General features: G+C 41.1%; 2 protein-coding genes across 2 annotated transcripts in view; both read right to left on the minus strand.

Annotated features, from left to right (window-relative positions):
• Positions 1 to 476: 476 nt before the first annotated feature.
• Positions 477 to 10,730, minus strand: LOC308294383 (double-strand-break repair protein rad21 homolog A-like). The gene is made up of 14 exons (XM_080737115.1): positions 10,615 to 10,730; positions 9,263 to 9,448; positions 8,520 to 8,649; positions 8,111 to 8,210; positions 7,628 to 7,734; positions 6,893 to 7,090; positions 6,371 to 6,499; positions 4,857 to 4,991; positions 4,403 to 4,626; positions 3,670 to 3,823; positions 2,419 to 2,564; positions 1,252 to 1,443; positions 1,034 to 1,114; positions 477 to 787 (listed from the first exon to the last, which is right to left on the minus strand). Exons 2-14 carry the CDS (start codon positions 9,404 to 9,406, stop codon positions 596 to 598), a joined length of 1,932 nt encoding a protein of 643 aa, XP_080593241.1. The 5' UTR covers positions 9,407 to 9,448; positions 10,615 to 10,730; the 3' UTR covers positions 477 to 595.
• Positions 10,731 to 16,158: 5,428 nt separating this feature from the next.
• Positions 16,159 to 25,871, minus strand: part of LOC308280590 (exostosin-1a-like) — a 66,760-nt gene continuing 57,047 nt past the window's right edge. The window contains exons 5-11 of the mRNA XM_080720920.1: positions 25,392 to 25,524; positions 24,113 to 24,231; positions 23,672 to 23,767; positions 22,572 to 22,661; positions 22,257 to 22,417; positions 21,556 to 21,727; positions 16,159 to 20,775 (exon numbers count right to left, since the gene is read on the minus strand). Coding sequence (XP_080577046.1) covers positions 20,590 to 20,775; positions 21,556 to 21,727; positions 22,257 to 22,417; positions 22,572 to 22,661; positions 23,672 to 23,767; positions 24,113 to 24,231; positions 25,392 to 25,524 — 957 coding nt within the window. The 3' untranslated portion in view covers positions 16,159 to 20,589. The remainder of the gene's footprint in view (positions 20,776 to 21,555; positions 21,728 to 22,256; positions 22,418 to 22,571; positions 22,662 to 23,671; positions 23,768 to 24,112; positions 24,232 to 25,391; positions 25,525 to 25,871) is intronic.

Genomic DNA, 25,871 nt, shown 5'->3' on the forward strand with positions numbered 1-25,871 from the left:
CTTTATCTTTATGGATTATCATGAAAACCTAATGAACAAGTGCAAGAAGAACAGGTTGGAGAGCTTACATGGTTGTTTTGACCATAAAACAGTACCTTTCTGCAGGATGTACAATGATTAAATTGTAAAGGGGCCCCATCATCTAAAATCTGGGATATTTTGAAGGTGGGGGTTGGTACGCAAGTTAGGCAAATGTCTGGAACAAGCAGAAAGTGGAACTTTTAATTTACAAAATAACAGATGAAACAAAACCTATGCATGGATGCAAAGCTTACAAAAATGGATGTCTGGAGGGAAAAGAAACCTTAAGAAAAATAATCTTTTCGGTTGAGTTATAAATATTCTTGATAGACATTCTTCTTCATCTTTAAGAAACCAAATGAATACTGCATGATACAATTTGTCGTAGTTGTTGTACAGCAAAAATCCTCTTTTCTTTTTTTTTATACAGTTTCTGAAACCCTCCCTCCATCATTCCCACCCCTAACTCCAAAAGTAAAATTGGGTTGACAAGAAAACATAAAATAGACCAAAAAGTTCAGTAATAAAAAAGTATTTCTGTATCAAGCCAAATGTTTGTCTGTTCTTCGGGCATCTAAACAAGGTGGAATCTTGGTCCGGCTGTGGCCATGATGTCACTGTAGGGCTCAGTCTGGGCCACCTCGATACATTGCTGCTTCTTGAGGACCAGGAAACTGTAGAACTTGGCAGCTGCCTGCTTCTTGTTGTTGTTCCGGCACAAGTCCAGCAGGCTGACTGAGTCTGCTCCGGTTTTAGCCATGACACGCTGTTGAGACAAGCACAGGGAGCAAAATTATAATCGTGCTGCCTTGCTCAAAGAGAGCAGGTTGGGTGTCAGTTGTAGCAATATGCTCTCAGTAATGGCAACTGAAGGCAGGAATTTTGTATTACTAGAAAGAAATTGGGACTTAAATCATAAAAGTATGAAAATTAATATAAAATTAATCCCTAGTTGATGAGATCCCTTTCAAGCAGAATGTGCAAAATTAAAATTAAACACGTGCGTGTGTACCTGAAGACCATGGAGCATCTGTTGGGTTCTCTTGTTCCACCTCTTCTCCTCCTGGTCCTGGTCTCCTGTCGCCTCCTCATCCTGAGAACAACAAAGAACCCGCTCTTCAGCACAAGAAAAGATGGCAGATACAAATTTGAGAGAATGACTATAATGTTAACATCAGCCCGCCCAGGCATATTCTTTTTTTCTCCAAATTTTAAGTCATGTTTCCTCACATCCTCCTCGTCACTTTCGCCATCCTTCTTTCCGTCTTTGTCTTTCTCTGTCAGCAGGTCGAATTCGGGCATGAGTTGGGTGAGGTTGAGGGTAGTCTCCTCTGGAGGCATGTCCACCTGAGGAGGCATGTCTATCCTCTCTGAGAGAACAGAGCTGTCAACTGGCTGCTGTGGCTCCAAGCCGGGAGTCGTCTGAAACAGAGGCAGGGGGAATTTCAGTTAGGTTGCTCCTTTACCGACACTTTTGATTGACTGATTGAATACTTTATTAGTCTGAAAATGTAAACGGCACGTGGTACAGTAAGACCAGAGTCCTATACAGAGAGTTACGTCACTTACGTCGACTCCCATAGTAAGCGTGGAAAGCCTATTTACTCTATGGTAGGAAGCTAACTTAGCCTAGCTTACTGGAGCCTGTTCTCATTCTTAGACTAAATTACGTCTTTTTCACTATTTTAATAATGTTTTCTACCTTAGCGAGGCCCGTGAATGCGTTACAATGGTGAAAAAGACGTGATTTGGTCTACTTCCAGCGATTTTAAATGCCTCGGCTAGAATGGGGGCGGACGGGGCAGAGGCTCGCTAGGAATCAGAACGGCTCCATGCGAAGCCACTTCCGGTCTGCGGCGAGTTCAAAGCGTGACGTAACTCTCTTATATACACTCTGAGTAAGACATGAAGGCCTACCTTGCTTATTGTATTGATGTATTACCCTGCTTATTGTAAAGTGCTCTGGATTAAGAGCGTCAGCTAAATGCCTAAACTGTAAACTGTAAGGCTAAAAGGATCTGGGGACTTGTTTCCATTGTGGTCCTGTGTATTTAATTAATAAATATGGCATAGATAATTAACACAATATGTCATCAACAAATACAAACACTATGTACAAAGGAAGGAGATGGGACATTAAGTGATTCATAATACATTAGTGTATAAGCAGTGGACTGCCATTGTAGTTTTACTTTCAAATCCCCACCATCCACAAGAATGACATTAAATAAAAATTCTACCATTTCGCTACACCGAAATTCAATTCAATACATCAGCTGAAGATTAAGTCTGCTGGATGGTTTTCTGTATTTCACCAACTCAGAACGGAGAATAAGATCATACAAGCTACCTTCGTAGATTCCTAGCATAATATGAAAAGGAGTGTAGTGTACTCACAGGCAGGGCAGCCTCTTTATCGAGGGCCTTGCGTTTAGTGCCACGGGGGGTTGCGGGAGGGGGCATGGCGGTCTCGTCCAGGGTTGTCCTACTACCCTCCATTGCAGAGGCCTGAAGCATACTGGGCTCCTCCATGATAGTCTGGTCTGAGTGGACAAAGAAAAAGAAAGGACATTGATAAGAAATTCTGTGATAATATTTTGTTAATGACTGGAAGAAGAGTGAATGAAACACAATTGTGGCTGACTTGGGTGCCTTCTACACTAAGAGGATTCACAGAGTCGTTTTCAAAATGTTTACCATACAGACGGAATCGTCTCAAGAATGCGTGCATTGCGTCACACGCGGGTTAATGTAGAGGTTGTGCTGCAACGTCATAGTTTCAGGAATTATGCGTATTTGGCTGTACATACGGAGACGCGTTGTATTCACTCTGGGAGCTGGTTTCAAAGATGTGCGTATTCAGCCACCCAAGACGCCAGCTCCGAGATGCAGAAAGGTCTAAACGATTAAGAACTTATGCGGATTCACCTAAATTCGTCTTCGTATAGACAGTGTCTTAAGCAGTCACTTCTGGCCCAGGTCAACCTACAGTATTTAGACTCTGAGCACCTGTTGTCCACTGGGTTAACACACAAAGATACATGTCATCCCCATCAACATTCAGGGAGACAGTCTGTCATGAAAAGCTGGATATATGCCTTTTATCTTCCGTTATTCGTTTCCATTTACCATTTTACTACACCAAGGCATGGCAAGCAGTGTGTTGCTGTACTTAAACTGTACTCTTGACCCTAAACTGTACTCTTGACCCAAAACCTTTGTCCCCTGTCATCCGTCCTACAATTGAGCCCGTTTCAAGAATCAAAACTCTAAATATGAAATAACAGGTGGATTAACAAGGAGCCACATTGAGGAACAAGTATAGTCAAGAGTCCAAATTAAGAATGACAATGAATGACAAAATTAAAACAAACATCTTCAAACTGAGATATGCAAAGCATTCTCAGCGGGAGCCATCGTGTACACACCTCTCACTAATGTGATGCCTCAGTCCATTCTCTAGGGAACCTCTGTATTTAATCTATTCTAGCCTTTCCCTTGACACAGCTTTCCTGTGCTGTTTGGGTATAGTTTTCCTCTAATGGACCAACCGTTTTTCTCTTCCTTTCTTGCAAGCATGCACACCAAGGAGATAACTTTCTATTTTCCTTTCCTTTTTCTCGATGTCACTCTCACACACGCTCTTACCGATAACATCTCTGTGCTGACCCATGACGTCGTCGCGGGGCACGTCGGGGTTCTCCAGCTCTTTGAGGAACTCATCCAGACTGTCAGCTTCACCTCCCTTCCTCCTCTTCCTCATCTCGTCTGGCACCAGAGGTGTCAGGCAGCGGGTGAACATCTGACAGATGTAAGAAATTAGAATTGTTAGAAATTAATAATCAAACCTCAAAACATGTGCAAATTCAGCAATGAATTCCCCTTGGGGGAAGAGCGGCCTGCTGAATTATGCATCAATATTGCTTTTTGACAGCTGGGCGTGGGCATGACAAGAAAGACTGAACAAGCTATTGTGTAGTTTTCAATGTTTCAACTTCTTTTAAAAAGAAATGTCATTTTAAACACCCCAGACTAAACCGAATTGCAGTTAAAAAAAATATGAATTGTAATTCCCCCTTCTCCAGCGCTAAACCAGTTCAAGCCCTGCATGCATCAACAGATCTCCGATGTCATTTCCTCTATCACTCATTCGCAATGGATTTTCAGGTGACAACTGACTGACTGCCAGCTTGCAAGCTCATGAAATCGCACAGAGTTATATGGTGCTCTAATGCATCTCTCCCTCTAACACACAAACACACACACACACACACACACACACACACACACACACACACACACACACACACACACACACACACACACACACACACACACACACACACACACACACACACACACACACACACACACTTCTCACTTTGAGCAGCCTAGGGTTCCAGAGTGGCTGTGCAGGGAGAGAGAAAAGTTTCTCGACTCCTCCTGTCTCCTTCCACATCATCAGCTTCTTTGTTGGGGGAGCCAAGTCTAGGGTGGTGACGATGTCAGAGTAGTCAGACAGCTGGGCTCTGATGGTCTTACTGTCCAGCTCCTTCACACTGTCCACAATCAGCTTCCTCTTGCGCTTCGCCTTGGTCTCTTTCACTGGAGGAGTTATTTATACACATGAGCATTGATACATTCACTTGTGCCATTTGTTATTTTCCCTCTGCGATAGAGGGAAGGTTTGACTAATAAAACACTTTTACTTTTACAGAAATCAGGGCAACCCAAAAATACTGGCAATTACTAATGGGAAAAGAACTTAATAGCAGTATTCTGTCCATAAAATCCACCGACAACCACCTCTTCAAAACATCAGACACAGCTCTTACCAGTGATATCTATAGGTTCCAGGGCGAAGGCCTCCTCCTCATTATGAACCAGGGTGGTCTGTTCTGTTTGGTCAGCCGACTCAGCCATAGCAGGCAGGGGCTCAGCTGGACCCGAGCCTGGGCTATCTGGACCAGCTGTAAACACGTGCAACAAGAGAGGTTACATTAGTGGGAATTTTACAGGGCCTCCCCAAGCTCTTGGTAGTCAAGAATTTATACGATAGCCTTAGCTAGATGTGTCAGCCATATTGACAGAAAATTGTAATGCTTTAATGTTCTGGTATGCACCAACACCTGAGTTTCAAAGTTGTTTGTAGTGAATATAACCATGACTGAGAATGCAAAAACATAATGCAAGTATTTGAAGTATTTTGCACCAGTGTTTCCATTGTTTATTTTCGACAGGATTGATTAATTATATACCCGGCAGTAGATGTGTTAACATTTCAAATTGACATGGTTACATTTAAATATGGCATGACAAAGCCAGAAATCATCATATTTGATTCTACATAATCACAGGACGCATGTAAAAAAGAAAAAGAGGCTGGATATCGATTGCCCTTTACAGTAGCCAACGAGACAGGGTCACAGGTTATGTGAGACAGCCTGTCAACTGGTGTCAACGTGTTCATTATTGAGCAACTTCATGATCTATCAGATCAAATGAAAAGGATGTTTACAAGCAATCTGCAAGAGACCCTCAACAGATTTGCCATTTCTCCTCCACCACCTGCGTCAGCTCTCCTGTCGGCAGAGCAGCCAGCTGCGTGACAAAGTCAGCGGCTCCCACAACACTGGCGATAGACTTATGTATGTTTTTCAGATGTCCTTTCTGTCCATTAAAAATATTTGCCATGTCCAGTGTCACACAGCAGTTTGTTTCTCTCCATTAAAAAATAAAAACATTGTGAGCGACTAGCCCACACCCAGCAAGGGCTGTCTGTCCGCTCTTTAGAGCACTTTGCCTAGACAGAACAGCAGTAAAATGACAAGTGAGATTTTTATAATCTTAATAAATAACCATTAGTCAGGCCAGGAACACAATTTAGTGTAGTACAGTACATGTACAGTATGTAGCAACATATTTGTTTTTGTAATTTTTGGAATAATATTTGATGTTTTTCAGAAAACTTAGGTCAGGCCTAAATGGGTTAATGATCTGCTTCACAAAAACAATGTTGTATAACTAAGATAATTGTTGAAAAATATGTATTTTATATAAACAGATGGTTTTCCAAGTTTTGTTACTGTTGTACGTCAACATCCTGTTGTGTTCGCAATGCTGAGAAAGACAGACCAAGTTGAAACGCATTCGTTGCACGTGCCCCAGTTGAGGCTAATGAATCAACGAACGGTCAGGACATTGCTAGCCGTTTTCTCGTTTCATGATCATATATAAACAATGATATAATATAATTATAATAAGCTTAAGGGTTGTGCTATACTGGTGTGTGCTGATATTATACACAGAATATCCAAATGAATGTCCAAATGAAAAATGCTTTACGTACGGGACTGGAGGTTGTCAAAGTCGTCTTCATCATCATCTCCATGGTCAGGAGGCATCATGACACTCTCTGTGATGGCTGGAGGGTCATCAAAGATACCACCTCCGTCCTCATTACTCAGCAGCTTGTCCACTGAGAGAGAGTAGTGGGAGGAAATATTCATACAAGCACCTTTCAACTTCACCATTTAAGTCATCCCATAATTAAGCGAATATTCGGCACAACGCATTGTGCCATTTGGGGATCCCAGTCAACAAAATTATAAGCCTATACGGTTTATTATAAGTGGTTGGATGAAAGGCTAAGTTTTATCCATCATTCCACCCCCAACCCAGATCTATCAGCATTATACTAGACATGCTACTCCCACACTTCATTTCAATCAAGCTTATAAATTCTGTGTTTGGTAATGATGTCAATATCAGACCTGAGGAGAGTCAGTGAATCAAAGCATATCTACCACGTACATTAGTGAGGAACCTGACGAAATGTTTAGCATTCTACTTATACCGCACAACCACTCACCTAGCATTCCACCGTCACTGTTGCCCATGGTATTGTCTCCAAAATCGTCATACTCCATGTGATTGGACTTGTCAGGAAGATGGGCAGGGCCGGGCTCAGCCTCCAGCAACAGGTTAGAGGCTGTGGCACCGTGCATGAGGTCATCCTCAAACGCAGTGGCATCACGCATCATTTCACGGTCATCCATGCCAAAGTCAGCTGGAAGATACAACAGGTTGCAATTATAAAAGATGGACGTTTCTTCAACTGAGATATTGAAACTGGAAAGCATTCTCAGAGGGAGCCACTGTGTTCACACCTCTTACTAATGGTGATGCCTCAGTCCCTTCTCTAGGGAACCTTAGTATTTAATCTCATCTCTCTCCCATGACACATCTTTTCTGTGCCGTTTGGGTTTCCCTCTATGGACCTATTTGTTTTTTGCTTTCTTTCCTTTTTCTCAATGTCACAGCAGTGCTGCAACAGACCGCCTCATGATGATACACTGTTGCGGGTATGTGGGTCTGTATGGGAAATGGTGGCTTCTGGCCAATACTTCAACAGCAATTAGTTGTGATATCAAAATATTATAGTTGTAAACTGCTCTTTTTGAGGACGGTGATTGTGCCGTAGGTTCTTCGTTTGACATTCCTCGTGTAAAAGCTACACACGTGCAAATACTATGACTCTGCAAATGAAGGTACTGTTCATCCTGTCTCATGCCGGTGGTCAGCATTGCCTTTATAGGTGTCCTACCAAAGTCATTGTCCTGCATGAGACTGAGGTTGCCTACATCCTCCCGCATGGTGATCTCCTCCACTCTGCTCTGGTTCAGAGTGAACTGCTGGGCCACATCTATGTCACTGCAGGGAACACAGACATGGAGTTTTAGTATTTTAGATAAGAGTTATCCTATGTGAACTAGCAGTGGAATTGTACCAGCTCGTTAGCTTTGGAAATCATGCAACTTCAGCCAGAGAACCCTGTTTATCTCTAATGGTGCTTCAGCACAACTTGTCACAAAATCATGCAGAGAATCATGCTTCATTTAAGAGAACCAGAAATGGGAGACTAAACCGAAACAGATAAACGTATTTAATTGATTTGTAAGTCAATTCAACATGCTTTAATACACTGAGCATTAAGAGTTCAAATGAAACATTGTAAAACGGACATTTTAATACAATAAAATGAAGCAAAACTGTAGGAGACTAAACTACAGAGCATCTAGTAACTTACTCCAGGTCAGGAAGAGGTTGGTCAAAGTCGTGGAACTCCTCAGGTAAGGTGATGGCATTGTAAGCTGCTTCCCTGTTCTCCTCGGGAAGATCCACCACACCTGGAAACGAAGCATTGTTTTGATACTACACTCTTATTCTAAACCAGGCAACATCTTATGACGCCATGTACATTTCTGGTAAAGAAAGAACGGCAAAAGTTCACATTCCTTACACAAAGGCATAAAACTATGCATATAAAAACAATATGGTAATAAAATACATTTTGCAAACCAATATTACCATCTTTTATTACCATCTAGTGAGGACAATATGCAACGATTATTTGCATGATTATTCATTAGCATGCTATGGCTGAATGCATACAGACTCAGCTTGGTTCTACTCTGTGAAATGGTTAATTCCGCTACCTGGTCTGAAGGCCATTTTTATCTTGATGAAGGCCTCGTTACAGTCAGCCAGGAGGTACTTGGCCTTCCTGTGGTAAATCCTCACCACTCCCAGCAGCAAGTGGCCCGAGGTTCGCAGTGCCATCTTCACCTGAAGAATGTAGAAAACAGACAAATTAAATTACTACTTACATGGGGTGCCCGCTGGCCTACCGGTCCAGGCGCATACCACATAGGCTCAGTGTAGCATGTTGCTGGTTCGAGTCCAGATCCCAACTACCTTTGCTGCGTCTCACTCCCCATCTCTCCCCCCATTTCCTGTCAGTCTACTGTCCCACCAATGAAAAGGTATTAAAGCACCAAAAAATATCTTTAAAAAAGATATATAATAATAATTACTGCTTACAGTATTGCTGGGTGACTTGGACAAAATCAAATATTCTTTTTACCAAATACATCAATATCGATATTGTGATATTAAAGTATTGGCAAAGACATATCATATTATGATATCCAAAATCCCAAAATCTAGCCTCAGACTCATATGACAATATCGATATTATGTTGATTTATCGCCGAGCCCTAGCTTACAGGCCAGGTCATGTACAAGATATACATTGAGGTGTGATAGTAAAGATGCGAGAGTTACGTCGGTGACATAAGGAAAAGTCATGATGAGCCAGGCAATGCCCCAAACTGTTTCCACACAGCACACGCCTCAGGTCTGCAGAGGAGCTCCAGCTTGGAGGAGCCACAGTAGTTACCTTGGGACAGATGATGCTCTCCACACTGCTCTCCAGGTTACACTCGAATACATGGGCCTTGGTCAGCTTCTTGTCCCAGTGGGCCGCCAGCCAGATTTTGGCTAGCGGCCCACGTTTGCTCAGGACAAAGTGGGCGTAGAACATTGCCCCGGCTCCTCTGTCTCACTCACAATAGGGGAAGCCCACCTAGAAGATAGAACGTATAAGGTTATCAGTAAAACGAGGCGACCCTTCAGAAACCAATTATGATTAATATGGAAAGACTATGGCCCATGAGCACCGTTCAAAGGCAAAGACCACAGTGTATTAGCTTTAAAGAATTCTTGTCAAATGGGGTTAAACATCCCTCCTACCTGAAGAAGAATTAGATTTTGAAGCAAAAGTAACATACAATATTTGGTCAAAGACTAAGGAGTTCAATGTGAAGAGTTTGGTTTGTTTTTTTAGGTAGAGATCAACTGAAGTCTAACTGAAAATGTCATCGTTTTGGGGATATTGTGTGTTAGAGGACAAAGTAGAATAAATGCAGTATGAGCAGCTTGCTAGATGTGTAATCTCATGTTTATATATGTATATAATGGTGATTTTAAGTGATTAAGTGAAGAAAAAAAAAGAGTATGTTTCTATTAAATATGCAATGCATTGTGTGCCGACATGCATTGTTCCGCAACGCATGTCTGTAACGTACACATACGAACACGCAACTGAATGGACGTTTTTCAAAACAAGCGCCACTTCAAGCTCTGGAAGTAAACATTCGAAACCTGAATCACACAAAACTCACAGTAAGCTGCCGTACAACACAGACACAAGTTGTCGTTTTTCAAATACAACACATGCCGCTTTTACTGCTGCATTAAACATAGAAAAAGCGTCCAGCAGTAAGGTTAGTTAGTGGGTTAAAGCCAGAGAATAGTCGGCGCCATCATCATCAGATGGGACGGAGCCGTTGCTACAAGTGTGAACTCAACTCCTAAATAATAAAAAATGCGGAAGACGAATGATATTTATTAGCACATAATATCCTGGACACGTTTTAAAGAGTTTTCCCAAGCGATTTCAAAGAGCACGTGTGGGCCACGCTAAGTTTTAAAAAACAAACATATCATTAAATAGAAAACAATAAATAAAACAACGCCGAACAGGAACAAGGCGCGCGTCAGAACCTGTGCTACTACTTTTACTGTACCGTTAGCACGGCGGCTAACGGCCGCTAGCAGTCCGAAGGCCTCGAAGAGTAAAAAGAAACCAAATAATAACAAATCCCAAACTTGCATGCTCCGTTTTTGCCTCGTGAAGAAGCAAAAAAAATGCGCGCAAAATAACATCGCTGCAAAAATAATAAAACTCACCGATTTGACCCCCCTTTTACAGTGAAAATGGGAATGGTTTACGTTATTTCTCCCAGAGAATTCTCCCCTGTTGTACTCATTAAAACAGCCAAGATGGCGCCAGTCGTCTTCCTCCCGCTCACTGGAGTCCTTTTAAACCAGCAGGATGTTTACAGTCAAAAACCCAACGGGGAGGAGGAGCCTAATGCTGGCGTTGCGCTCCGCCCGGTAGAGGGCGGTGTCGCGCCTCCGAAAATAGCCGATCCACAAGCTCATGCCGCGTTGTCTACGCGACGCGGCGTGAGCTTGTAGATCTGCTATTTTTCGGACCGGTGTAGGATTACGGGGCGGAGATAGGGGGCGACATCGCACAGATCTTCGTCATTAATAAATCATTGCGTCTTATGTAAGGCAAGCCTGGCTATCTGTGTCTGTGTGTGACTGTGTGTGCGTGCGTGCGTGCGTGTGATTTTCAAAGCGTGCGTGCTCAGCAGACAGCAGGCCTTCCCAAAATGATAGCAACATCAACAATAACAATGATAAAACAATAATAATGTAATAATAATGTATGTATTGTATTTGTCTGTCATTGAATTTATTTGTCTGTCATGTAGTAGGCTATTAATAATTTAAACAATCATTCTTGTGGTCTTTTACTTGACCTCATATCAGTGAACTGTAGTGTCCTGTACCTTTTCCTATGCAAACTTCTAATAAAGTATTCAATCAATATTAATAAAAAAAACAATACATTATTCCGTATAATATAATAATAATGGTTTATGTTTATATCCGTCCGGTGTTTATTTTAGTTTATTTTGTTTACAATTTTCTTTAATCTTACTCTAACCGGTACCAATACTGTCTTTCATGCACACTGCTGTTGGCACTATTACACTATTACTACTATACTACTATTACATTAATTTGTCAGTCTCTCTTGTCTCACTCTTGTCTTCGTGTCTCCCTATTCAAACCATACCCGTGTCATCCAGGCTACCAAACTGAATGGGCTAATAAAAATATCCTCTAAGACTTAGAGGATATTTTAAAGTCATTCAGTGTGAGGACTATGGATGCAAATATTATAGTACAGTATATTAATTCAGATGCTTGCTGAACATGGGAAAATAATTATGGAACATGAATCTGAAGAGGAGGGAAATCTGCAGGAAGTCGTACACGTATGCACCAAGAACCGACCTCCAACAGCAAATTAGAAACAGAGATGAGGAGGAACATGATAAACACTGAATCATCTGGAAGCAAATTGCAAATTGGCACGCACTAAATATATTTGTCTCACAGGCAACAACATCTGTTGCAGTAGAACTGTAGCCAGTGAAATAATGGTCTATCAGGGGATTCACTCTGTGGAGCCAGTGAAAATTGTATATCCACAGTGTGTGTGTGTGTGTGTGTGTGTGTGTGTGTGTGTGTGTGTGTGTGTGTGTGTGTGTGTGTGTGTGTGTGTGTGTGTGTGTTTGTGTGTGTGTGTGTGTGTGTGTGTGTGTGTGTGTGTGTGTGTGTGTGTGTGTGTGTGTGTGTGTGTGTGTGTGTGTGTGTGTGTGTGTGTGTGTGTGTGTGTGTGTGCCTGCCATTTGGGGACATATGCTGGACATTAAATGAGTTGATTGGACATGGGCATGGCATGTCAAATCGGGGACAGGATTGGTGTGACTATTAGATTTTACATTCATCTGTTAGGGTTAGGCCAGTTTCTGGTTAGATTGGTTAAGGTTAGAGTAACAAAAAAAAGTTTATTACAGGTTGCAGGACACACATTTCAACAGTATACAACCTTAAATGTCTATCGTCGTAACATGTATTCACATATAGGCTACACATGCAAGCATGCAAATATGTGTTATTTGCATAGTATACTACTGTATGCAGCATGATGTATTGATAGATTTTCCCTTCTGCAGCAAACAGTGCTTCTGATGTATGCGCATGGCACATTTTGATACAGTTCTGCACAGTTGGTTTAGCATCATTTCTGCAGTTTCAGGCAGGGGTGTCACACCAAATTCAGGGCCCATGGGTACAAGGATTTACTCTCATTTTGTGCTTTAACTATTGAAAAATAGCAGATATACAAGCTCACATTTTTCAAGTGAAGGACCCCCTAAATGATATGTATTTGGCCACGGACCGTTGGACCCCCATCTCAAAATATTTAGTTCCAGGGACCCCCCCAGAAGCAAAATTTGAGTTACAAATGTTCACACATAAAAAAAATTAAGATTTGCACACATTTTCTCCACTTTTCAAAACTAGCAGATCTACAAGCTTGGAGCGCGGTGCCGCGCTGTGAGCTTGTATATCTACTATTTTTCAATAGCTAAAGTATAAAATAATTAAGGCCCCTCCACCTTGGGCCCTAGTACTCATCCCCCCCCCCCCCCCTTATGATGCCTCTGCACATGGCATATTTTGATACAGTTCTGCACAGTTAGTTTAGCGTCAGTTCTGCAGTTTCAGGCATCCATCTGTTTGAAAGATAATTTGGTCCAGACTGCTGCTATATAACAGGAAGACGTTTACTGTATGCCCTCAGAGAATTCTCCCCAATACAAACTGATTCCATGCAGAATGTTACATTTTCGGTTTAGATAGGCTATTTGTTAAAGTACATAAGCTAGAGCCAGATTTATACTTAGTTCCACATCATGTCTCGTACCGGAAATTTGCAGATCTACAAGCTCAAAACACGTTGTGCTGTGACACGCTGTGAGCTTGTAGAGCTACACTTTTCGATGTGAGGCACACACAACTAAATATAAATGAGGTTTCTGTCTCCGAAAATTAGCATATGATCATCTCTGTGCCAAATTGTAGACCTATGTATATTCATATTTCGCAACAGATGGGTGAAATTAATCAATTGCACTGAGTATTCTAGTCTTTAGGGTTTAGCAAAAGCCACACTCAGAAACATATGCACACACAGACAGACACACACAGAAGAGGAGATTTCTATCTATGCAAATAAAGTGAGATGAATTAGCTTCCCCCTAATCCTGTGAAATTAATTTGTTCTCTGGCTAATATCACTAGGCTATAATGTTTTTAATCTTAATGTATTCAATTATGACACCACAGGGTTTATCTCTCACTCTCTTGTAAAATACAAGCTTTCCTGAGTTTCTCTCCAAAAACATCAATGGTGTCCTTATTAAAGGCACAATCAGCAAAATCTATTGCAATTGCTATTTCACAAAGGCACAAGCCCACTGAGTATGTGCCTCAGTGGATGAGTCATCAGTATTAGCTAAATTAGTATGCATAAAACCCCACAAATGTTAAGTGGCTACTGTCTTTAATCACTGACATGTTATGATAATTCATTTATGAATTCATTCTGATCTTGCCATCCCATCATTCAGTTCACACAAACAAGACTTACTTGAAAATTCTTGCAAACATAACAAACACAGCAGGGTGGAGATCAAAAGCCATGTACTGCACACATCTAGGTTGTATAATACAAATCAGAACATGAATCATTTTAAGAAATCAGTAGGAGTCTGAATGCCAAGTCCTGGAAAACCCCATTTCTCTTTACCGGTCTTCCGTCTGGCTGGGTCTTTCATCATGGCTCGGTTAGCATGCTATGATATGATCATGTGTGATGCGAAGGTGATAAGGAGAGGAGGACATTGAACAAATGTGGCCCACAGCCAGAGTGCTTAATCCAACACAACAGCACAGAAGAGTATTGGCACCCTGCTTGTAGAGCCCTGCAGAAGACGCTCACATTCATCCTCAAAGAAGAAATCATGCAAATAAGATTATGAAAACACCTCTTTTATTTTCTTATTTATTTTAACACAAATTACTGACTTTTCTTTTCTTACTTGAATCTGGACTTCAAGGGAACATTTATTTTTCAAATGATTAACTCAAATCACTGTGGGTAAACCCATGCATCATGCTTTGTGCACATTTGCAGTTTGTTCCAAGTTGTTGTTTTTAGTCTTGACTCACTACAGTATATGCAGTTACCTTATCTGCTTATCTTAGTTAAATGTTGTCCGCAGCGTTAATCTGTCCATTTGATACTCAAGAGTGTAAACTATTAATGAAATGGACATGTTGTACACTAGGGCATTCACAAATAGTGATTTTTAGTATTCGAATTATTCGACCTCAAAGTATTCGAATAGACAAATATTCAACAGGAAATATGTATATATATATATATATATATATATATATATATATATATATATATATTATTTTCGAGCAAAAACGAGCAAATTTTGGTCTAGTAGTGACAGTTGCATTAGCTGGCTCTTCCTCCATCATGACATCAAGTTTGCTGGCTGGCCGCTGTTTTTCCCACTGGTAATTATTTCCGGGAGGCATGACATCATGACACGCATGACATCAGTTTAAATTTGCATGGCCCGGGCACCTAGGCTACCATGAAGCCTGACAGCGCGTTGCGGGTTCGAATCCCAATCCTGTGTGTAACTCCCCATCTCTCTCTCCCCGTGTCCTGTCAAATAACGTACTATCAATAAAGGCAGTAAGTATGTAAGTAATAAAGGCATAAAAGGCCCCAAAAAAGCATTTGCATGATGCATTCCCAGATTGTAACCTAATAACAATCAAATTAATATAATATTAAATGTGTTCACTATTTTGAATGCTTCCCAATACATAGCCTACTTGCCAAAAACAAGATTGGCACATAACTTTTGATTTTCAATAAAATAAAATGCTTCATGTTCAAAGGACATAAACCATCGTTTACTTCAAGAGAGCGACAGCATATTTGTTCCCCTTTGAGTTTGACCTTTGCATGGGGGGGGGGGGGTAGCAGTTTCTACAGTAGTACTGTACTCATGCTGAGTTGACAGCTCTCAGCTTCCATGGGATCATCCTTGATGGATGCTGTTATTTATGAAGCGTGTCTAAAGCGATCACTCTGAGTCTGACACAGATTTATGTCAACACAGCAGCTATTTGACAGGGACACAGTTGACACACATAGTGGATGCTAAAGGTATCTATTTAGTTTGGCTCTCCCACTGTAGTGTGTAGTACTCCACCCTTATGCCGAAGCTATACTTAGTTGCACACTGGTGTCGTGCTCAGTAAATAGCAGATCGACAAGCTCAAAGCGTGTTGTGAGCCTGTATGTATATAAGCTCACAATGTGTCACAGGCTCACAGCAACACCATCGTATAGCTAGTATAAAGCAGGCTAAGAGAAATTAAGGTGATGCTTTGTTGAAATCTATGGAAATTAGTATACTGCTATACCTTTTGCTACATATATTTGAAATTATTTGCAGTGCAATCATATGTAATCATATGTAAGGACAGTTATTACAAGAATGTTGCTTACATGGATTCTGATTCAAAACGTACTAATTTGTTGCACAAAAAATACAGGGTGCCATGTTCCCCCCCAACATAATCAACAGGTATTATGATTATACATCTTTTTTCCATAAAGTGTACAGAAAGTGTTAAAATTATGTTTTTATACAAAATGTTCTAACCCATAAGAACAAAAACACAAAAAGACTTCATTTATAACAAATCTTTTATTTCTCTTTTTATAAAATCTTGTTTTTTAAATGGGGATTTTTCCTCTTACTTTCCATAAAAATTAGGTCTGCACTTACACAGGAAAGTGAAGGAAACAGGCAGAAATGAAGTAAACGGTATGATAAATACCAAGTTTGTAATTGTATTATTTGTATTTCTATGCTGTAAAGATAAGTGAAGTTTTGGAACCTCTGAGGCGACCTTTGGGCTGGTCCTGACAAAGTACAGTAATACAAGCCAGTGTACAGTATGTATGTATGTACGTATGTACTGTAAATATGTAACTATATGTATGTCTCAGCCAAACAAGATCCCCCAAAAGCTTTCCTATAACAAGAGAGGTTTGGAATGTCAGTAACAGATCTGTGGTGTTTTAAGTCTTAGCATTCCAGTGTATAACAAAGTGTACTAGAGGACACTGATAAAGACAACAAAAACAATCTTCTATCAAATTAATACAGGGATTTGTTTCATGCTCAAGGCTGATGGAAAAATAAACTAACTCAGACGTGTCTTTCTTTTAAAGGCACATTAAAACTGTATATCACCCAAAAAACAACAACAGAGGGGGGAAGGAGATAAAAAAAAAAAAACATTAAAAAGTCTTCTTATATATTGCACCAGACACAGTATACTTTCTGACGTGATTCCGTTATTGTGACCAAACTCAGTTTGTATAGATAGCCCTATGCTTAGTAATACTGGGATTGTTTATCTGTTGCCAACACATACTGTACTACAGTGAAACTACCACGCCGCTTCCTTCTCCATTCCTTTGTCATGCATATGATCACGTACAGTACATTCACACACATACATCGTCTGTCTCATACACACACACCGACATTTTCTTACTAAAATAAACAGAATAAATATGGGAATGCATAGCATTCATCATATTGGGATGAAAAACAAAGCAAATAGAAAGCAAACCATAAATGAACTATTGGCACAACTTGAGGGAAAGGGAACGGGATCGATGCTCAGAGAGGAGAAAACAAAATCAACCTTTCTTTTATCCTATGTAAATACACACATCAGAACTACTGTACCAAAGGAAGTGACAGGGAAGCCGTGGTAAGCTTTTATACAAATCTTGCTGGTTTTATAGGGATATTCCATTGGCAGTTAGTTGAAACTTGATGTTGGATAATTTATGGGTGCACACTGCAGTTCAATCTATCATTCTAACATTTTCTGAAAACCTGATATGATATGACATATTAAGACCAGAGGGAAAAAAAGAGCTTGAATGTTGAGGAAAACCAATTAATTCAAAGTTAAAACTCTGAAGTCTGAAACACAAGATTCTGTAATGGAATACCGAAATCTGTTGCACTATATGATCTCAGGCATGCTAAAACCATGTTACAATCATTATGAAAAATGTTGCCTTTTGAACATGACTTGTACATCTGTGCCAAATAATTACTGAATGAGATATAGTACAGTACATTGTAAAACCCTACATGTCTGCTTAAAATCAAAGAGTCTACTTTCCCATAATAATTAAATATATCATATTTTCCACACTGCTGGACATTTTAGTTCATTCCTGTTCAGTTAGGCTCTCAGTTTAGATATTCGAGATTCTGATAAGTAAGGTTCTACTATACTACATACAGATTAAATTAAAATTTTAAAAACGTAAGGTGCACTCAGTAGAGTGCAAATCTCTGCCAGGAGCCATGCCCTAATAATTGTGATGTAGGCAGTTAAATTTCTACCTACAGCCATGAAAGAGTAATGTGGCATGTGATTACAAGTTGTAAAAAGACAACCATCTTTCTTTCCTCTGTCTCATACAAATCCATTGTCTAGCTTTCTACATCTTTCTTTTTGTCTGGGGCAAAGTGGGCATGTGATAACAATGTTTTGGGTTATGCACAAGTATGACACGGTACGGGGCAATGGGGGATGGGTTATAACAAAGGATTCTGATGACATTATCAAGGTGCAACCAGATCAGACAGGTTATATGGAGACACATATTGGGACACTGAACACACTGAGAAGAACGTTGGCATGTTGTTATCACTGGGACAAAGTTATGGTATACCCTAAAACATTGCAATATGATTGCACAATCCTCCCAGCCAAAGTGTCAGTAAGATTCTGCACATAATTCTGACTAGAAAAGGCATTCAAATGTCTCTGTGATGCACAACGTCTGATAATTCATTGTGTCAATTCAATATCAAAGGAAAGGTTCAAATTAAATGTCAAATTTGTACTTCCCAATACTCGCTTCGCAAGTCTTTCGTAAGAGGTAGTGAGATCCATAATGTCATTGACATTACGGCTACCCAAGAAAAGTAATGGCATGTAGGATGAGATGCCAGGATAGTCAGGAAAATAACAGTGTAATTCTGTGTGCCCATCCCCATGACATGTAGAAAGAGATATTGGTCTTTCAGGCCATACACATTCATAACAAATTTAATGTTAAATTAAATATATTATGGATGTCCAATGACCATGTCCTGATCAGATCACACAAAACATTTTCAAAACCAGCATGCTTGTTTGGCTCTATGTCTGCGGTTTCAAGGCAGCACTGTATTAGGCTAGAGTCAAAGCATACATGCTGAAACTACTTGACTTTAGATTGGAGTATGTTTTTGTTCATTAGCATGGCCCAACATGCAAGTCTGAAATTGGCTAGTTCCGGTCCATTATCCCATAGCTTTAAGAAATATTAGAGAATTGAAGTTCCTGGCCTGCTGTTAGTGTGCACAAGAAATATGACACTGATTGGCCTAATAGTATGCAAGATTAGCTGCAGACCTAAACACAGACAGACAGGCACAGGGCTGAACACATGATCTCCTGGAGGAGACTGGAGATAAAGTGAAGGATAGTTGGACATAGGGATGTTATACAGTACGTGCTTATTAGAAATCCTTCTCAGTGTGGTCATGCTAAGAGGATAAAACATGTTACACTGGTTATGACAACAATGTCTCCCTGCATTTTCTTCTAGTATATTATTTTCCATGTATGGGAAATTTAGACGCCTTCATGCCCACAGCTAGTGGCTAGTACCTCTCAACTTGGGCTACGAGAAGATGCAGCACCTTACGACATGGTGGCAGCCAATGGACAGGTGCTGCCATCTTGTGAGATTCACCACTATTACTAACATTACTATTACTTGCAAAGTTCTTGTTATGGTTAATGTCTAGAGTTAGAATAGGGTCTATAGTATGAGAAGAAGAAAACCTGATAACCGTGACCCACATCCTTAACATCCTCCCCAACTTTCTGAACCATAGTTGTTATGGAACAACAATGGTTGGCTCCTCAACAAGCAAGCTCCATCTCCCTCAGTCAAGGCAAATCATGATGGTATCCTACTTCATGTGACCTCACGTTCAAATACAGCTCAAACTGGTCACCTATATCTTAACAAAACCCCAAAATAAATAAATACATTTACTGACACGATGATGCACATTAGTTGCTAGAAAGAAGCTTCTGAATGAGTTTTGACTAAACTTGTGGAAGGGACTCATCATAGCAGTGGATCAGAGCGAAGCTTGTTACAGTGGATTCTGGTGGGAAAGGAATACACTTTTTTAATCAGAATGGCAGTTAATTGATGTTTGTTTGTTTGAGACTAAATAAAGATCAGGAGGGGGGTGCTCTCATTGATCTGAAGAATTGCCAAATAAATCACTCATTATAAAGAAAAAATGTCAAATCATGATCAAACAAAAAGAAGTCTGTGGGAAGCAGCAAGATGAGTCACATTCAAGACTCACAGATCCAAACATTATCTAAACTTGAGGCACTGTGAATTTCCTTTCAGATCATCATTGATCGTAGCTCAGTTCTGTGGCTGACGGGCTGACATCCCTCTCATCACCTTCCCCGCCATTGGTTTATATTAAGACAATACAGAGAGAATAGTGCTGGGCATTCATTCACTGTATAAAAAATAGCTAAACACATCCAAAATAGTGTTATCCTCATCATTATGATTATCATTAATATTCTGGCAGCAAATTCTCTCATGAATCTGTGCATAGTGTACAGTACAGAAAAGAACCGTCATTTCTGGTCTGCCGCAGCCTCCACACCTCCAACAACGACTACTTCAGTGATAACAGAGCCCCCCAGTTTATAGTCTTCTGGTCTCTGTCTGTGACTGGCACGCATTGTGCATTACAGTATACAAACTATGTCTTTGCAGCAGCCTAACACACGGTGGTTTGCTGAGGTCACGTTTGACCCTGACCAGCGCATGTCAGTGGAGGGAGGCAAAGGGAGATTGGAGAGTAGTAAAGGTGATGTCCTCTAAATGTCTTCTCACCTTGCACCTCGTTAGTCCCATGTATTTATTAATCGGAGAAGGTGGGGTCTGTGTATCTGTCTGCACGCCCCCTCGCTCTATGTCTGCTGTGTCCAGAGAGCGGGGGGCTCAGCGGGCTATAGCCTCTCGATGTCCCTGTACTTCTTCCGTAGTATGGACACTTGGTCCTTGAAGAGGACCGGGTCGAGCCGCATCTGGGAGTGGACCAGGGGCATGCTGCCAAACCAGCTGGCAAACTTGTTCATGCAGGTCTGACGCTGAGCGAAATGGTCTGGGTCAGCCCATCGAGACGCTCGGGACGTCTAGGGACAGGAGACATGAAAACGAAAGCAGAATGAGTTGAGGGGGGCGGAGAGAAAGTTACAGAATGAGAGGGGGGGTGGGGGGAGCAGTGTGAATTGGGAGAGGAAATTGAATGAGGAAGGAGTGATGAAAGAAGAGAGGAAAGGAGAGGAGAGATGAGCTGAGATGGAGAGAGGACAGGGGAGATGGATAGAGGACAGGGGGAATAAACAGTGCAAGGAAGCGAGAGACAAACATGATGAATAATGCACTACAAAATTATTCTGACCTTTGAGAATCCATTGTGATAATTCATGTGTTATTTATTGAAAGGCACGCAGCAGGAAAACAACTTTCAATTTTAATTCACCAATCACTGATGATTTCTGATTGCTCTGTGACATGCACTACAAGTGAGGGGTTGCTCTCATGTCTTGAAGTCACAAGCCATTACAACAAGCAAGTGTCACATGACCTTACCCTGAGGCATGCTTGTGGGAAATTAACAACACAATGTAGACGGTGACATTAATATGTGTAAGATATTTCTTTCAATACATATTAGTCAGTCATCAGAAACTGAAGTGGGCATGTTCTCTGGCATTCATAAAACATTTTTTTGTGTCTTCTCTTTTTACATTTGAGCTTGATATAACATCCCACGGTTCTTCTACTGGAATCTTGTCAGCAACACAAAGATTTCACACACATTCTTGAGGAGTATGGCTAACCGTTAAAGCCAATACGACACCCTTAGAGAACATGCACAAAGTGAACCAGTTCAATGTCAACCATCTCACCTGCCCCATCATGGTCTCCTTGTATTGTTTCTTCTGTGTGACCTTAATGGGTGGTAGCTTGGTTACGGCTGACACCAGGAAGTTCATCAGGATGTCTTCACAGTTGGACATCTGATCAACCATGCTCTTCAGACTGGCAGGAAGGTAGGTGGTGTACAAGTAGTGGTAATATCTATGGGTGGGAGAAGCAGAAGTGGAATGAATATATGAAGCCCGATAGGATAAAGACATGGGAGACTAGTGTTAAGACATTGGTTTTAAAGGAGAATATCTCCGTTTTTATGCGAGCACTTCTGGAAACTCAGATTACACAGAAGAGAACACGATAGAATAGAATACATTAGAACAGGGTTGACAGAACAGGACAGACCAGAATGAAACGGAAGAGAATATAATAGAACAGGATAGAATAGAACAGAATGAAAAAGAACAGGATCAAACATAATAGAATAGAGCACTGATTCTCAAATCGTTTCATTCTTAAGACCACCAATTTGATCCCTAATCTACCATTTCGGTTTACTCTGAGAGTGTACAAATGGAACCAAATGGGCCCACACTAAAAGAGTTACAGACCCATAAGTGTCCATTTGGTGTTCCGCGGACCCGACGTTGAGAAACAGTGGAATAGACCATTGCGTATCAGAAGATGACAGAACAACAAAACAGAATGGAGGAGAATTGATGATTGAGAAGAGTACCTGTGGTAGATAGCGGCTCCAGTTAGTACCATGGAGTAGTCGTTGGTCCATTTGGAGGTGTAGCCCCATCGCTGCTTGGTGCTGTCCCAGAAGTGGCTGCGGGCTGGATAACCAACAATCCTGTCTGGGAAACTCTGCCACACTGTGAAGGCAAAGTCCACCTGGCCCCGGGAATAGGAAGAGAGACATGCAGAGAGACAGAGATAGATGGAGACAGTCAATTGTTGACCATTACAAATTATTATATTAGCTTTGGGAAATTATGACAGACAAGTGTAAAAAATACACTTAGTGAATCATTTGTAGCTTTCTGACCTCCGTGGTGGAGAGCACTGTGTCTTCATCCAGACTGAGCACAGCATCAGTGGGGATAGTGTCATATGGCAGGAACCGACTGCTCATTACCTGCAGAAATATGGAGCACAGTAGCGCACACACACACACACACACACACACACACACACACACACACACACACACACACACACACACACACACACACACACACACACACACACACACACACACACACACACACACACACACACACACACACACACACACACACACACACACACACACAGACACACACACACGAAACAGGCTTTCAGGGCAATTTCCAATTTTAGCAAGCGGCACACTTATCTAAATTTCCCTTCTATTCAACTAACATTGGGTGGGTTTCCTTTCCCTACAGTCATTAATGTGTTTATTTCTACATGTTAATTAAGTGCTGCAACTCTCTGGGTCATTACGGAGCCCAGCGTTTGTTGACTTCAGCGATTACCATGCCTCATCAATTCACCCATCCCTGATGTTTGCATTCATTAAATGCAAGTTTATTTGTTTAATTGTTTTATAGTGACTTTGTGCTATGCACCCATTACCAATATTGTGCTCATTCAAGCGGTCTGATTCTGGGTGGGTTATGAGCTTGTGCCACACTTTAAATGAGATGTTCTCCCTACGCCTATAAGTAAGTTGTATCATTATCAGGCACAATCATGCGTATTAAAACGGGGAGGCTTGTGGAGTTTTATTCACATCCTAATGCTCCTCACAGCACCCAGTCAGAGTTAAAGTGACAATGACACTAACACTGTAAACAATGTCCACATCGTTTATCAGGAGTGGAGTTTAAAAGCGGTAGTGTCCTAGTTTGATGTCATTACTTCTCTATAAACCATCCCTAAGAATCCAGAACGTCAACATCAATCCACTCTTGGCAGCTTAACAAGGAAATTCAGAAGGTCAAATGGCTTCAAATATTAAAAGATCGTTATGCACTTGGTCCAATGGTGCTTATTGCTTTGTTGTTATTTAGAGGGATACGCTATGCGTGAAGGACAGATGCAGAACGGCTCTGATGTCAGGAGAAAGCAATGGGAAACAGGACAAAAAGCTGTTGTTTTTACCTTATTTTCCCCCTCTATGACAATGACAGGGACTGAAGTGGCAGGCCAGCGGTGCTTTGCAGGGAGAGGCTTGTCACAGTTCCACAGCACTATCACCTGCACACAGGGAATATTCAATATCTCTTATTTTGCCGGGCGATACCGCCATGCAACAAAGTAGGTGCCGTCAATAATTTCTGAATTTGATGTGTGTCATAGTAAAAGCTATGTATTTATATTCAGCCGTGCCCCTGACAAATTCAAGTAAATTAAAATAGCAAGCAAAACCATGGTTCGGGTTAAATATGGCGTGTGTGTCTTTTCTGAAAACATTTGAGCGTGACTACACCACAAACTCATGTGGAGATCCACCGTAACAATGACGTCACACACAGCAGGAACCGGCTTCCACACCCTCATCACCAAAGAGAGTATCAGCAGAGTTTGTGTGTGTTTTATCACCTGAGCACAGTACTGGGATTTGGCCACGGACACGAGCAGCTTGATAATTGGCTGGGACTGAGAGACCAGTGGCGTAACCACATGAATGACCGCTGTGAACTTGGGGTATGGCTTGATACCTGGAAGACAGTCAGGAATCAACAACAGAATTAATCAGATATGTTTTTGTGTCCCATGAAAAAGAAAGAAATAGGTCCTGTTTTAGTCACAAGATACACTTTGATACACATTATACTGGACTTGGTGTTATGCCAATTAGACACAACACTAATAGCATGCACTCTGTAGGGATACAATTAAGCCAGCATTATTCTAGTCAGAATTCTTCTCGCTTTCTGTCTTTGTTTCATAAACAGGACACAACAATACATTTTTTAATCCATAACATTAGCATCACCCACCTCAAACACAGAAAACATTTACTTAATCAGAAAATATTATTACGATATACAGTACGCATTTATGATTACGTCAAAGTCACGTCTGAGTCAAATATCTCAGTAGTACCAGCTCTCCCGACACTTTACCAAATCCGCAGCTGCAATCTCGTTTGCTTCACTGCAGAAACAGAAGACCAATTCTAATCACGCCTCCAGCACCCCTCTGGCTGTTTGTGTATTTCTGTGTGTGTGTGTGTGTGTGTGTGTGTGTGTGTGTGTGTGTGTGTGTGTGTGTGTGTGTGTGTGTATGTGTGTGTAGTTGTGCTCATTTCAAGCTGTGCCTACTTTGTGTACACCTGCTCTGTTTTAATTGGGGATTGTTAAGGAATGGGTGCCAGTCCTAATGTCAACAACAAGCCACATAGCTAGCCAATTACCCAGGCACATGTACGACATGGCAACATGGCAGAAGTAATTGGTGTGCCTCTCTGTGGCAAATTATGAATAAATAAACATTAATTTAAATAATTAATTCCAATGTCAAACTGCTTCACATGTTCGATTGACTAGCATTCACAAGTGGACATAAGCCAGCTGTGCTAATGTTGGTGAATGAAAACCTCACTGTCAAGCTGTCTAATATTACCATGTGTCGTTAATGAGGTATGCAGGAGTATTAATTTCAGTGGTTAATTTGCATGTGTGTGTGTGTGTGTGTGTGTGTGTGTGTGTGTGTGTGTGTGTGTGTGTGTGTGTGTGTGTGTGTGTGTGTGTGTGCGTGCGCGTGTGTGCGTGTGCGTGTGTGTGTTTGTGTGTCATAGTGAGAAACAAGTTATGGGAAGTTTAAGAACCAATGCTCTACTGTATGTACACAGTATCTTCATGCATGAGACACTGACCCAGCTTGGCATAGTAGAAGGGGAAATATCCTAGATATGTGGAGTATTGAGGCAGGGTGAAGAGGCCTCCGGGTAGACTGTTCCACATGAGGTTACTTCTGGAGGTGTGCTGCAGTACCCGGTCCTGGATAATCTGTACCAACAGAGCGAGAGAGAGATTTTCCGTCATGTATACAAATGAAGAGTTGTATGACGAATAGCAACAATAGCAGATGCGTCGTGTTGTGAGCTTGTAGATCGTCTATTTTCACTATTAAAAAAGAAAAAAGAAAAACAGAAAAGCTATTTGAAATCTCAAAATAAATTAGGATAAAAGCTATTAAGAAGCTGGAACAGGACAGCTCACTGCTCCACAATTACAGCAAAGAGAAATACGAATTTGCTGTCCAAGAAAAACCTTTGAACTGAGATCCTCTTTGTCCGTTGACTTCGAATTGGACAAAGAGGGAGTTTGTGTGTCTGACAAGAAAGACACCTGCT

This window comes from Nannobrachium achirus, assembly GCF_963921795.1.
Source record: "Nannobrachium achirus genome assembly, chromosome: 2".
NCBI lineage: Eukaryota > Metazoa > Chordata > Actinopteri > Myctophiformes > Myctophidae > Nannobrachium > Nannobrachium achirus.